The 15984-nt window shown below is 40.3% G+C and overlaps 1 protein-coding gene across 1 annotated transcript in view; it reads right to left on the bottom strand.

Moving 5' to 3' along the window:
• The window catches only part of pard6b (par-6 partitioning defective 6 homolog beta (C. elegans)), a 28333-nt gene extending 13175 nt beyond the window's left edge, over positions 1-15158 (bottom strand). The window contains exons 1-2 of the mRNA XM_084721818.1: positions 14803-15158; positions 10752-10974 (exon numbers count right to left, since the gene is read on the bottom strand). Of these exons, the coding sequence (XP_084577944.1) occupies positions 10752-10974; positions 14803-14865 (286 nt within the window). The 5' untranslated portion in view covers positions 14866-15158. The remainder of the gene's footprint in view (positions 1-10751; positions 10975-14802) is intronic.
• Between the last annotated feature and the right edge of the window lie 826 nt (positions 15159-15984).

The following is a 15984-nucleotide window of genomic DNA, read 5'->3' as shown; positions in this document are numbered from 1 at the left end:
TTTCTGTCTGCATCGCCACTGCATTATGAAACATTTCCATCAATTTCTTTTCTGCTGACACAGACACCTCTCCTTTTCCAGCAATACCTCCTCTCCCTCCCCACCCTCCCAATTTTCTCCCCTGCACCCTTCATTCAATCTGTCCCTCAGTCACTCTGGTCCATCTCTCAGCAAGAGCTGGTTCTCCTCTCTCTGTCCCTCTTGGTCTTGCAGATTCTCCTCTTTCTGGTCCCATTATCCTTCTTTTTCCTTACAGCTCTGATTGAATTTTCCCTTTCTTGATTTTTAAAGCAGATGCTGTCGCGACAGGTAAATCAAGTGCAGGATGATCTCAACGGACTGAGACTGATAAGACAAGTATAGATCTGATGAAGGGCTGAGACGTTGCTGCTAGACTGGATTGGCAGTGGAGGGACTATAGTTGGTGCTTGGACCTGGCCTGGCACTCAAGGTAGATCGTAGCAGGGATGTTCCTGGGGCTGAGGCTGGATTTGAGCTTGGGACAGGGTGGGGGGTCACTTCTCAGCACCAGATTACAGTAAGGAGTCTGGGATGAGGTGGCTAGTTCTGGGTCTGATAACCCGAGTCGTCTCCACAGCCCTGCTATATGCACCCTCCAGGAGGAGCAGGGAGACGAGGGACTAGATGTTGGGGAGGATGGAGGGGAAGAGGGGAGGGAGGAACAGCCACGTGGGTTGGGGGAAGTCAAGTCTAGCCTCACAAGCCTGTTGCTCATTCGCCTGAATAGGGACTTTACAGGGGAGGGACGAGCACAGGGACTCTCTGCTTCTGGCTCTGTCCGGCCTTCAGCAGCTGCCTCTGGAAGAAAAAACAGCCAACCTGCAGTTAGACCTGGCCATTGAGGCAATTTTATCAGGGCACCACAGCTAAAGCAATGAAAGAGATAATAGATTTATAAATTTGAGATAATTCACCAGTGCAATCAAAACAATATTAACTGTTGACATGTATATTGAAAGTTACTGGGTATTGGTCGCTAAACCTCTCCTCCAAACAGCAACTGTTGAATCAGCTTAGCAAAAGTAGCCCTTTAAAGCTTTGGATTTCACTACATGTTGAAGCTGCAAGCATTGGGCTCTAAGATCTATCTCATGAGTTTGGTGGGTAGGTTTTTTTTTTTTTTGTAGTCTTTCAAAAATCTAAAACACAAGAACAAACATGTGAGGAATGGGTTAAACCTCGTCTTTATCTGCTTAAGAGCTTGCTACCAGCAGCAATGTTATCTCCAGCCAGACCTGTGTTAGACACCACTGCATTTTCCAAATTCATGACATTTCTCTTGTAAAATTAAAGCAATCTGCTGCACATTTTTCCTGCAGTAAGCATCCAAACAATTCAAGATTTATGTTAAAGCAAAGAACATTTTAATTACATTTTATTATTTCTACATTTTACTTTTAATACCATGCTATTGGGCTAACTAGCTCGACACTGAAATACACATAAAATGCAGATCTGCTGTATACAAGTCCTTTACATTGATCAACAACTGGTGAGGATGCTGGTGTTACACCTGGGATATGTAGTTTTAGCCTCAATCTTTTAGCATTATATGATGTACACAGCCATGAAGTAGATTTACATATTCAAGACCCTTTTCCAGGGTTCTCATTTTAATATTCATTAGATGGAGACATTAAAAAATCAACTGGAGATGGTCTTCTCAGCTGACTCAAGCAGTTTAAGCATTAGCAGTAACAATTACAGTGACCAATAACCCTTTTTATGTACACATGGGCATGGGAGTGTTGTTTTAAGATATACTTGAAAAAATGTGAACTTATCCTTTAACCATTATCAGTTTTAAATAGCTTCTTAAAAGTGTAAAGACTTTGTAAAGACTGTAGAAAGGATAAGGAGCAAATAAAGTACAAACAGTGACAGTAGTTAGGCAACAGTGGAGCTGCATGTCAGAGCCTGCTGACTATGGTGTGCAGCTAGCCAGGGTAAACATGCTAGAATGGTGTGCTGAAAGAAATTCAGAGATAAGCCTATCAGTTATCTTGCTTCATACCAATATCTCTGTAACACCAATCCCAGGGCACGGAAAGAATGCTTTTTAATTTAAAATCAGGAAGATATACATCTGTCTGGTTGCAAGCCAAAATATTACGATCAAACACATCTTCACATTTGGGTGGAAATCAACTCCAGTCTCTTGATATTTATTTGTTTTGTCATCTTTCAGTTTACATCTGCGAGTTTAATTTTTAAATACACATAAATGTCCTCTCTCTGCTCAGAAAAATCAACCATCTTTTGTCTTGCACAGCACTTTCAAATCCAGCGACAAAAACTAAAATGGCCAAAAACTTTTCTTCTTCTTTGTTTCAACTCTTGAGACATCATGAGGATTACTCCAACAACAGCAATACAGTATATCAGCTAACAGGGACACTGATATATGTAAAAAGTATCAAGAGCTTGTATATTAGTACTAGTTTCTGATTACTCAGTACCTAAATGTTGATTGGTGATTGATGTTCCTGGACAAACAGTGATGTTAATGGTTTTTATGTAATGCTAATTTGCTCTAATGTAGCTGGAATTTTCAAAATCCTCCTTGTTCTCCAGTGATGACAAAGGTGCCAGCATCAGGCCATTACTTTTGACACTGCATTATCTGCATGTAAAGACATTTACACCAGCGACCTCATGAAACACAAATACAAGTACAGCAAATACAGCAATCTGTAAATCCTAAGCAGTGAAGCGCTTTAGCAAAGCAGTTGCTGTAGCTAACTCAACATTACTTCGTCACTGCATTTGTTATTTTTATAAAAATAATTCTGTAGTTATTAACTCAGGACAGTTCACATCATTTTAAGCACTTTTAATTCACGTTCATATCATTCCATAGACAACGTCAGTCAGGCAGCAGTTTTTTCAGTTGTTTGTGAGTGATATACTTTTCACTACAGTGGAGTTCAGTTGGCTCAGCTATACTCAGTAGCCAGTAGCTAGCATAGCATAAATCACTAAATGCTAAGTAGACTAAGTTTTAATATGGAGTGAGCTGTTCAAACAACCACAGAACACTAATTCTGTATTTCTTATGGTTACCGGTAAGGATATGTATTGGCAAGAATCTGACGATACGATACATATCACGATACAGGGATTACGGTTCGATATATTGCAAAAAAAAAAAAATCATTGTATGAAGAACAAATCATCACATGTATAACATTTGAGTTTAAAAAAAAAAGTTTACTTTTTTATACAATTAGAACGGCAAAATTAAATAACAGCACTGCTATCTAGTGGTCAGGGTTTGAAACATAACCCAAAATTAGCACTGCCACAAATCTTTGCATGTGTAAGGATAACACGATACCATATTTTGAGAAAGTAAACAGCACAGTATCACAAAATATAATATCTTGATATCTTTTTTATATTTTCTTACCCCCCTAGTTACCAGTTACCCCAGTTGAAAGACATTAATTTTTGTCTATTTTTGTCATTTTTTTGCATGAAATTCCAGGAAGTAATATCAATAAAAGCCTCCACAAGTATGAGTATCAAAAAGCAGTATTGGTATCCATAAAATCCTAAGAATTGCCATCCCTATCAGATACCTCTAAGTCCCAAGCTGACAAGGTTTTACAGTCTCTGGTAAACGTCACACATTCACCTGACACAATCAGTGTACACTCCTTCCTGTTTCTCAGATGCGTGTGTGCAAAGTACAGCTCACTCACTACCTTTCCCTCCCACCATCTTTCTTGTTTTTCAGTTATGGTTTGCTGTGGCCAACAGTCCACTTTCTTTCTTTAACTTTGTCAGTTTGCCCACTACTTCACCCTCACGCTTTCCTTCACCTCTCCCTTTCTCTTTCCGCATTGGTCCAAAGTGCTGCTTTTTCAGAGCTCCCCCCATTTCCTTCCCTCCCTCCATCCATTCATCTTCTCTAACCAACTCTGAAATTCTGACAGTCTCTATAACGGAGAGCCTGGACTCCCACCGTCTCCCCCTCCACTCTCCCTCCATCTTCCTACAGCCTACATGAAGTCTCATCCAGCCAGGTTTCAAAGGGCAGCGAGTACCAGGCTGTGCTTTCTCTTTCTTCCTTTAACTTTTCCTCCTTCGCTTTCTTGACTGTTCACCATCTCTTTTTCTGCCCATCCATATACCCCTTGTTGATTGGGACGGACTCTGCAGCCGAGGGTCCGGTCTGGCCTGCTGTCCTGACTAATCTAGCCAGCAGACGTGATCAGAGGCTGGCCACATTCCACCCAAAATGCCCCCTCCCTCCCTCCTTCATCCATCTCTTTATTTCTTTCTCTCTCTCTCCCACCCTCCCCAGCTTGGGCCTCACTCTGCATTCCTCCTGCACTAATACTATTCCCACTATCCTCCTCTCTCTCCCTCTCTTGTTGCATTCCTATCACACTTACACTACTCCCTCTCCCTTCCCCACATCTCTAATTACATGCCTTGCCTAAACAATGCCTTATACATTACTCCCTCTTTAATACTGTTTACTCTTTCTCCCTTTCATCCTTCCATCTCTCTTATTAGGCCTAAGATACGTTCCTCCTCCTCCACAAATTCCTCCTCCAGTGCTATGAATCCATTGCTCCCTTGCTCATTACATACAGCATCCTAGGGAATAATTCATGCTCTGTGGAAAACTTGAGATCCACAACAGAGCTGGCTCGTGTTCCTAAACTTTCTCTCCTGTGTTCTCCTTGGGGAACATGACATCCATTCCACCTGCCAGCACTTTGTCTTTCTCACTTTAATCCTTTCATCTCAAGCTTAAAGTCTAAACCTCTCTTTCCTTACATGTTGTGGCATCCTCGCTCATTTTGACTTTTGGTGCTTTGTCTTTTGCTTCACCACGCTGTCTTCCTTGCTTCGTCTGGCTCTCTGCGGCTGTCACATTCTCACCCCGTCTCTGTCACTGTGCACCTACAGCAGCATCTCACCCTTTCATTACTTCACAAGACTCAGTACATTGCTTATCACACTCAGAGCTGCCTCTATTATCCTGCTCTAGTGCTTGCTTTGCAGGGTGGGTAGACTTTGTCTGTGTTGTACTTTCACACTGTACATTTCCTTTTCTCTGGCCAGATGACTCATGCACTGGCTACTAATTACTAAGGCAGTCCCTGCTGGGATACGCAAATACAAGCATTCCTGTCCCTCTCCATACCTTTCCCCTCTATCTTACAGCTGAGGAGTTATGAGCCATTCAGAATAGAATCTGTGTGAGGAATGAGCAATGTCACCAAGCAAACCCACACCCTTAAAGAGATTGCTACCACTACAGGGATGACAACCTGGAAACTCTGCATGTTGTCTGACTACAAAGGCAAAGAATGTTCTGGATGACTGATACAGGTAAGCATGGTGTCATTCAAACCCAGGAAAATCTCTTTTAGAGCCCATCAAATATAAACCTGGGTGCGACTCACAGTTTCTCCAGTGCCAGTTTTGCTTTGATCAGAAACCATACCCGAATGAAACACATTCAATATTTCCTTTGAATTAAGTCCACAGCTTTACACGAGCAAATACAGTAAAATATCACTTTCCTGTCATGAGCAACAATGAATTCTACTGAAAGCTTTTGCCATCTAATACAATGTTGTACTATCAATGTACAAATATTAGATTAGGCTCCGCTTTATTGTCATTACAGGTAAAAAAAATAAAATAAATATAATTAAAAAAATAATAAAATGCACGTAGCATCTAATCAGGAGTGCAGAAAGCATAGGATTATTTACACATAGGTGCAAGATATGTTAGTCCCACAGCACACAGTAAGTGATTCTATATCTTAGAGTATGTACAGTATTACTGACAGTAGAGAACAGAATATTATATGAGTACATATACGTACAGTGTATGTTAATATGTCAAATAGGTTAGAGGTGAAGCAGGCAGAGTTGGAGAGGGAGTGTATATGTAGGGATGTATGTACAGTATTGACAGGATATGTACAGTTGGTTTTATGCAAAGAAATATATAATTATTTATGAAGCACAGAGCTCACCCAATATTCATATTAATATTGGAATTTTTAATGGAAGTAACAAGAAACTGCAATAGAGAAATTCTAAACTAGGATTGATTGATTTTTCAACTGTTAAAGTCCCCAAAATCTAAGAGATCTGTATCAAGATTGTTCTTTATGCTTAAAATAAATGACTATGTGACTATGCCAATGTATTTATTCTTAACCAATGGGCTATAATGTCACTATGCGACTCTAGTTAATTCCTGGATTATTATGACGTTTCAAAGTGGTGCCTCAACAGCAGGGGCCATTGAGGCACGGTCTTAAAGATGAGATATGAAGCCCACTATTATGGTAAGCTTTTAATAAGTAGGGATGCATTGATCAGATTCTCAGTATTGGTATCAGTCCGACACTGCCAAAATCACTGGTTCGATCCATTACCAGTAGGTAATGGGCCAAAACAAAAGATCAGTGAGACCTGTCAGCAGTGCTGTCATCATATCAGCTGTGTGTTATTTTAAGCTTGAGAAAGAAAAAAGCAAAAAAAAAAAAAAAAATGAGCGCTGAAAGTTCTGTGTGAAAAAGTTTAAATAAAAAGAAGCAGCAGTATTGCATAACTGAGTCATGTTGTGGGCTGTGTATTTTTTCTTTCATGAGAGTAGAATAGTTGTTTCACAGTTTTAGCGTGATAATTTTTAGATGTCTGAGTTAAGGATCCACAAATGTATTATTAACAGCTTAGCTGTTTCAGGGGAGAAAAAGGATGCCATTTGATTGGTCTTGGCAGATACTCCAGGCTGCTGTATCAGTACCACCCCTAAAAAAGTGTTATAGTCATCCCTATTAATGCGGTGCAACACTTTATTGAAGGCTTTTCTATAACTGTGTGATCTTGATGTAAACTTTTTAATACTGTGTGATATACAAAGAGAATTCTCATTTTGTGTTTGGTGTTCATTTGATTCACCATAAAGCAAGGTATCGCATTATTATATTACTGACTCCCTCCAATCCAAGCTAGGTAGAGGTCTGAAGACAGGAAGTTATGACAAAAACAACAACTGACAGACTGAGAAGCGTGTAAAAAAGCTGATATGACAACAAGAGAGAAACTAACATCAACTTTTTTCAATGGATCATTATGTCTTTGACAGCTGACTAATGGCCACTGCGTTCTCCATTTACACAGACCTTAGCAAAAACAGTGTGGAGCAGGAAATAGCTCTTAATCACTCTCATCTATCAGTGAATCATAATGTGCAGCCTGGACTGGCCAGTATCATCTAGATTTTATTGACTCCAAAGTGTGTCTGACACATATACTACTCACAAAGTAGCTAAAACAAGAAAGTATCACATGCATCCAAATGACGCTGTAGAAAGACAGATAAGACCGACCTAAGACAGTTTGTGTTTTGAAAAGCACCAAGAGTACTGTTCCCAGCGTGCTTTGCAGCCCCCATCAGCCTTAAAGAGACTCCAACACTGTTAATCCACCTATGAACGGGCCTCTTCACTGCTGCCATGACAACCAGTAAACAGTGGACACCTCACTGCCAGCTCAATAGTCATCGGCACATTGTTCACAGATGGGGGTGAGGGGGTGAAGTGTAGGGGACACCCGCTGCTGCTGCTCAGTTGTATTGGTGCATGTTAAAGCAATTTTAAAAATGCCGGGCATGAACAGAGTCCAGCAGTCCCCACACACACACACACACACACACACAAACACACACACACACACACACACACACACACACACACACACACACACACACACAGGCACAAACACTTAGCCCATTTTTCAGCAGTGAACAATACAACTCTAATGGCCGGTCAGTGATGTAGCGTTGATGCAGAAACAACAACAATGTGGGTATTATTCAAGAAGCAGACCACAACAATGCTACAACAGACACTCACAGGCTAACATCCATCCCTCAATCCATCCATCGAACCATCTGCGAAGCAGTGAATGAACAAAACCCACACAGCACCTAGCTTAGGGTATACGTAGCCTGGATTCAGTCTTCCAGACAAATAAAATACAGTGCCAAAAATAGCCTCACATAACACGCATGGAATGAATTCTGCAGAGACCACACACGCACAAATCATGTCAGCTGAAATTGTCTGTCGGGAACCTGTTTACAGTCACTGAGACTGGAGATTTTTATTAGCTCCAACACATTTCCCAGATATCTGTGTAATAGGATTTCACGGCACTATTCAATGCAGGCCAAGTTGTAACAAACGTCAGCCTACTCTGCTGCTTTGTCTGAGGTCCTGCTCTTATGCAATAATGACCAATCACATCACGTCTGACCATCTAAGACATTTACATAATCCATCAGTCGCCGTCTCAAAGGATATAGTAGTAGTCCTATATTCCTATATATATCCTATATTATAGTTTGTTGTGACTCTGTCTTAGAGTCTGAAACTCTGGACTAGGTTGCTGGAGTGTACTAAACACAAACTGGTTTAGTGGAGTTACTCAGCAGTCAAGAGCTGAAAACTGCGGTAGTGTTTCTCTGGTGTGACGTGAAGTGTGACGCCCCACTATGACCCCATGACTCTCTACTATGACCTTTATGCTGCTGATATTGTAACATGAAAGAGTGTAGTGTTGACTCATCTGATTAAAGAAAAGGAACATTTCTTTTTGATTTGTTGCATTCTAGAGAACTCGAAAATTCCAAACTTCCTAGTACTACTACTACTACTACTACTTCAGAGTTCCTGTTTGTTAACTCACTGTAAATCCATCTACCTGAATTCATGAAGACAATGGCCGCATGCATGGAAGTGCACATTATTACATACATTATCACAATAGCTGGTGATTAATTTCATTGTTGACAACTAATGGGTTAATTGACTCTTGCTCTACTTCCCAAAGAAACATCAGCTTGTCACAATCAGCCAAGTTTTTTGTTTACATTTGGTGTCACACACCTGGAACACTTGGAGGTCAGAAGGTGGAAATTTCATCTGGAAAATTTCAATCTCAGACTTTGACTTGAATGCAGCAATATAAGAACTCAAATAGTCTGCTAAATAAAATCATTTTTCATCCTCTGTCTGACATCATGTTGTCAAGAGAGCAGACTTTAAAGATTTGAGATACTTGGGACATAAACAAACAGTGCTTAGTGCTCAGTGCTGGCACTTGGCCTGACACACCTCAACATAGAGAAGCCATTAACTCACTATAGAGCCATCACTAGAGATAATAACTAGTGTCTGCAGATATATAATAAATTATCTACAAGCTGCCAATTTGCTGCATCCGCACACTGCAGAGCCTTTTAAGCTGGGACCAACTGGTGCTTAGCAGTAAGATGGGGGGGGGGCAGACAAATCAGGAGGGAAAACGGAGTCTGAGGGCAGTGGGGTCTACAGGGGGTTGTGGCTGCATTAGCGTGCGTCTTCTGCCTTTGTTCTATCTTTCCTGAAATACAGTGCATGTGTGAGTGCATGACTGATGTGTGATGCCTGCCTGCTTGCTTGCATGACTGTGTTTGCATGTGTTTTTGTGAGTGTGTGAGCAGCAGTGAGCCCAGCGTGGGGCTAGTGTCTGGAGCGTGTAATTGAAACACGGTCCCATGCAGCGCTACACAGTGACCCCACTAATCTCCTCCTGACAAAGTGGCTTAGCTTGCATAGGGTCATATGGCACAGCGAGACAGCTTAAACACAACAGAGCGCGCGGCCCGACCTGCCCTGGCCAGCAGACCCTGGGGTCTTCCCTGCATTCAACAGGTCGCACTCGACACACTCATTAGTTAAGGGTTGACTTCAAAAACCAATGCACTTAGGTTTTTTTTACATATACAGTATATCAGAGCTGCAACAATTAGTTGATCACAACAAAATTACTAGTTTTTAGAATTTTCTACTTTTCTACATGTATGACATGTATGACATTAAATAAAGAGTCTGGACTGTTGATTGAACAAAAGAAGCAACCTGATGGTGTGATTTTGGGCTCTGGGGAATTGTCATGAGCATTTCTCACAGTTTTTTGACAGTTTATGATTGATACTAATATTAATATGTCTAACTCTAAAGAGCTGTATGCAGTCTTATGCTAATCTGTAAACATGTGCAAACAATGACGACTACCAAAACTTCTACTTCTAAACTACTTCACCAGAACTTTAAATGACAGAGGACTTGCGTATGACACAATATATTGTATTATCATGATTATAGGTAATAGGTATACCAGAGTCAATGTGGAAGTAAGAAAAAACAGCAGTATTGTATGCAACAAGTGTATGTGTTGAATGTGTCAGCATCACACAGCAAAAACAGACCTCTCATTTAAGAAAAAAAACCCCTGAAAATATTCAACTACTCTGGAGAGATTGTTTTTGGAAACAAACACTGGTTCTCAGTGGGGTCACTGACCTTTAGCTATGTGGGTCACACAGAGACACCAAAGGACATAGCTAGAGGACAGGCGTGTTGAATAGTTGGTTTGAAATAACAGCTCAATGAGGACAAAATACATGGGCACAGGCAACCTAAAAACACTGAAACAGAAAGGTGATAATGGGGTCTTTTATGATTTTTATCTTTTTGATTATGTAGACAAAATACACAAAGCTTAATAACATACTTTCCTGCTCAGCAGTCTACCGCATATTTCTATGCTGCACTATTTGAAGCCAACACAAGACCTTTGTTTGTATTTCCATAGAAAAACAGATCTGATGTAACAAAGAGGAAACTGGGACTCCATGCTTACCTTTCCTCTGCAGGAACAGCCTGAGTAGAGGGCTTGCAGTGGAGATGGCTTTGTGGTAGTTGTCATCGTTGTTGATGGGCAGCAGGTCACCATGCACGTCGGCGTAGCCCACCAACAACTCCACGTTGGGGATGCGATGAACATGCTGCAAGAGGCCGTAGAATTCATCAAAGCGACCTGGCTTCGACCGATCCAGCGAGAACCGACGAAACTCTGCACCAAACTGGGATGGAGGCAGACAGGCAAAGATGCGTGAGCACAATCATACAAACACACATGGGGTGTAAGGGAGAAACAACTGATTATTTAAAGAGACAGTTCAGCCCAAAATCAAAAATGCATATTTTTCTCCTGGCCTGGGGTGTTGTTTAACCATTTGGAATATTTTGGTGTGAGTTTTAAGAATATCAGCTGTAGAGATGTCTGCCTTCTGTAAGATACACTGGAACAAAATGGCACTCAGCTTGTGGCACTTAAAGCACCAAAAAAAAAAAAAAAAAATACATTTGAAAAATTCAAAGCCAGTGTCTCTTTCCAAAAATAATGAGAAGACCCAAGAAGTCAAAAAGAAGTAGTTCCTCTATATTCTAAAGTAGTTGTGATAGATTCTACTCCAGACAAAAAAATATGTTTTGGGATGAACTGTCCCTTTAAGAGCCAAAGAAAGAGTGGGATAGCTGAGATGTAGTACAAAATCGTTTGCTTGCAATGCATGCACACAATATTAGGGAACATCTATTTAAAGGGTCTGAGATTTGGAGCTAAGAGTGAACACTGTTCTGGTAGCCTAGCTAATTTCAAAACCACTGTAGGCTGTATGTAAGAGTCTGTCATCCATGTGGACAAGCTAGCACGCCACATGTGATGAATAATTAATGTAGATTTTGTGATGTGTGAATCATCTCTGTTTTTGTGTTTATGGGTGCAATAAGTTGAAGACTGAATAGCACTGTGTAATAAAGCTGCCTGACAGAATCTTGGGTATGCAGTTGTGTTTTCAGAACACATGCATTCCCACAAAATACGCTGCTGGCCTGTGGGTGACACAGTAATAAGTACGGTCTGACCGGATCAATGACTGCAGATGCCTAATCTTTAGGCAACTGTTGAGCTGAGACAGAGCACAATGTCCCATTGGTGGTGGTGATGAGAAGTACCAAATGTTGTGGTTACTGTTGCCCGGCACTAACAAAAGATGATCTACAATGCACTGCTAACCTGGACGCTCATCAACTTATTCATGAGTGCAAAGGAGAATTTTATTAATTAAAGACAAGGAAACAACACGGGTCCCCCACATTAAAACGTTCGAAGATGACACATTTCAAATGGTCCTGGACTGCTCGGTTTGGGAAGGAGCTGAAGAAAGTAAAACAATAAGTTGGTCTATATTATAGTGCATTCATGTGGTCACAGAATAATGAAAAAAATGTTATCCTTACTGGGAAGTCGGACCAACAACTCAGAAAGTCACAGAGAATCTTCTCACATGAGTTCCCAAGTTGCTGACATCATATACACAGAAATATGGTGGAAGAGATAACTTTTTATTAATTCACATACTGCATATCATTTTTGGTCACATGTCATTTCTAATACTATATAACCATTATTTACCACATAGAGTGACTTAGATTAATTAAAAATGTTATTTATTAGCATTAACCCTGACAACAAGTCCCCTACTCTACACGAGTACCCTCTACTTTTAGTAACACCCACACTGTTCTTACTTTTGGACTTAAAAGCACATGAACACACTGAAGTCGGAATAACAACTTCTCAACTCAGAAACTGGGACCATCTGAGGAGCACCTGATTGCACCATTATTACTTGGCATAAAATGTTTGGGAGGGAATTAAACAGACAGCTCACCCCAAAAATCAAATTGACATATTTTTCCTCTCACTTGTAGCGCTATTTATCCATATAGATTGTTTTGGTGTGAGTGGCTGAGTTTTGCAGATATCTACCTTCTCTCAGTTTCAATCAATTTATTTATTTATCAAGGCACACAGGTAATAGACGTATAAAGTTCCCTCAAAACTGCCCCAAAATTTTCTCACTCTATGCTGTTTCTGTTGTTGTCAATGCTGCAACTGAACAACACACCTGCTAAATGACTGGTTGTTAATCCATCACTCGTAGCACACTCCAGGGAGTATTCATTATGTGCTTTCATGGCAATTTGCACCTAAGTGAAATTACTGAACATTTTGTTGAACAATTTTCTTATTGCTATTGATAAAGTGTCAACTGCTGATTTATTTGTCACTATTGTTTTATTTCCCAGGCCTATCATGACCTGGTTACTCAAGATGATCCATATCACCACAGATGGAAGCACGCATCTACTCATGGATGAGAGGTCACAGCTCAGTCGACTAGAAGGTTTATGTTTACATCCTACACTGTCACGAGTGCAACTCTCTTTTCCATGAGTAGACACATACTTCCTTATGCACAGTGATACCACTGGCGTTTGGTAGAAGGAAAATAGTTCCAACATGAAACTGCTTACAAAAGCCATGTTTCTTCCCAAAGTACACAGACCTTTTAGTCCCAGTAACTACTTTTCAAGGAACTAAAAGGTTCCATCAGCTTCCTGTTGTCTGTGTTTCCTCCATGATCTAAAGGCACGAGAGGAGTATGCAAATTAGTCTGCTGACAAGAAAAAGTGATGGCTATTTTTACATGTCATTTTTTTGTGCGACTACACAACAACAATGAAAGCTATAAAGGGAAAAACATATCATTATTTGTGTACTGATGTTGAGATTGATATGTCAAAGCACAATGAATAAAAAACAAATGGTTGCGGTTACACATCTTTAAAAATAGTTGCTGAAATAAAATGTTGCCAGTACTTGACCAATCAGAAACGTTCAGTGCAGTGCTGCAAGCCCAACTCCCAAAATCTTGTACTTTTGGTATGCATTGCTTCCCTGACAGGGACTGTTTGGGGGGTAAAATTATGTCATGGGAACTTAATTTAGACTGTGGTTCCTTTGGTGGAAACAAGTTCCTCCAAAGGTTCCCAGTCCCTGCGAAAAGTCACTATGGTGGAAATGCAGCTAAGGTCTGTGGATTACCTTGAGTAACCTTGTCATGGTTGTCATGATGAAAGAGATACTGCTAAGTTTTTCAAATGTATTGTTTCCAGCACTTTGAGCACCACAAGTTGAGTGCCATCTAGTTCCACAATATTTGAGAAGTAGACATCTCTGCAACTGATATCTCAAAAAATCTGCAACTCACAGCAAAATAATATAGATGGATAAACAGCACTACAGGTGAGAGAAAGAATATGTATTTATGATTTTAGGGTGAAGTGTCCCTTTAAAATGTAAGTGTTGCTAAAGAAGTAGTGGCACTAGCAAATAGGTCACAGTTTGTGTCAACAAATGTAGCTATATGAACTAGTTTTGAGCAGCAGAAAAGGCCTAAGGCGCCATTCCTCTGCATGTGTGTATAATCATGCCACAGGCAGTCCTTTCGCGGAAGGAGCCATGAGCCTCTCTGTCGCAGGCCGTATGACACCTGTACGCACAGGAAAATAACATGAAAATCAGCTTTTAACAGGTCATACCGGGGCTAATTTGACACAGAAAAACGTCTTGTAACTTATGTAAACTTGCCTTGTGGTTATGCTGAAACGAAAACTTGACTGAAACTTGGAGTCAATATTTGTTAAATGAGCAGGTGGGAGCGGCGGAGGAGGCTGTGACAGGTGACACTGGCTCACTGCGGCGTCAGCTGACAACAACCTCCGCCTTCAAACTTAACTCGCTAGCTATCAAACTTGTCACAAGAATCAAACGACAACACGTTTAAAACCTAAGTTTTAAGTATGGCGAGCCGCTAGCGAGCTAGTCAGAATAATAACACCTGTGTTAGCTAGTTAATCTTTAGCTTGTGTCTGTCTAATTTGTGCGACATCATAACTTGCTATCAAGCCACTTAGCAGGCTAAATTAGCCAGCGGGAGAGTTCACACTACAAACATAGCGGGCAAACTGACGGAGAAGTGTCCGTATGGAGCTAACATTACCTTGCTCTTCACCTCCACGGCACTCAGTGAACGGTTGCTCGGCACACGGTGGTTTTTGTTCATGTTTCGCTAGCAGCGGGACCGCCGCCAAACCACACACTCGCTCCTGCTGCTCCTGCTGCTGCCGCCGCTGCTCTGTATCCAAAATCCGAATATGTCTATGTCCGCCAGTTATTTTTCCACACTGTCCCACGACTTCTCGATGTCCAACCGTTTGTCTCTCCAAGAATGCGACAGCGGCTGCCAACCAGCCCAGCTCAGCCTGTAAACTTATCTCCTCTCATACTTGCCGCTGCCTGGGTAGCTACACCACTACTGACTACTGTAGTGTCTGTACCTCTGACCATGACACTCTACCTCCCTCCCTCTCTCTCTCTCTCTCTCTCTCTGTGCCTGGAGAGCTGGCGACACCTCACTTCAAAATAAAAGACAGCCTCTGGCTTTCTCTCACCTTCGACTTCAAAATAAGAGCCCACTATCTTCCAGCCCTGCCCTGAAACTTTGAAATCAAAGAACATATATTTTTAATAATAATAATAATAATAATAATAATAATAATAATAATAATAATAATAATAATATAACTAGTTTATATATTTAGTCATTTAATCATTATTTAATCATTGAGTTTTTTTATTTAATATTAATGTAATATTTTAGCAAGACATTTCACACAAATGTTTTTAAAAACTATAGTAGCTGCATTTGCATATGCAAAATGCAATAATGAAATAATACTCTATAAAAATATACTCTATAACTCTATATACTCTACACTCTATATACTCTATAAAATATGTGAAATGTTGCCCTATATCTTTATAAATATATGCACCATAATTCCTTTTTTGATTTTATTTTATTTTATTTGTTCTTTATTGATTTCATTACTTATTGTTGTCTGTAATTTTCCTTTTCATTTGATATTGGTGTGACTTCCTCACTTTTTTGTTTGTTTGTTTTTGTTGTTTTTTGTGTGAAATGTATTGTCTTGAATTTTACATGTGCCTTTTTTAGTCTACAATACCATTGGTTAATAAGTTTGGTTTTTTAAAGTCATGCATTAAAATTTAACTTAAGTAAAAGCACAAAAGTATGGGCATCAAAATATAAAGTACCAAACCTAGAAGTAATTTGAAGTAAGAAGTTAATTTTAATATCCCATTTCAGAATAGTTTATGT

This window comes from Lutjanus erythropterus, chromosome 6 (assembly GCF_056507025.1).
Source record: "Lutjanus erythropterus isolate fLutEry1 chromosome 6, fLutEry1.hap2, whole genome shotgun sequence".
Classification (NCBI taxonomy): Eukaryota; Metazoa; Chordata; class Actinopteri; order Lutjaniformes; family Lutjanidae; genus Lutjanus; species Lutjanus erythropterus.
Note: the sequence above shows the minus strand (reverse complement) of the source record. Positions and strands in the feature narration are given on the sequence as shown.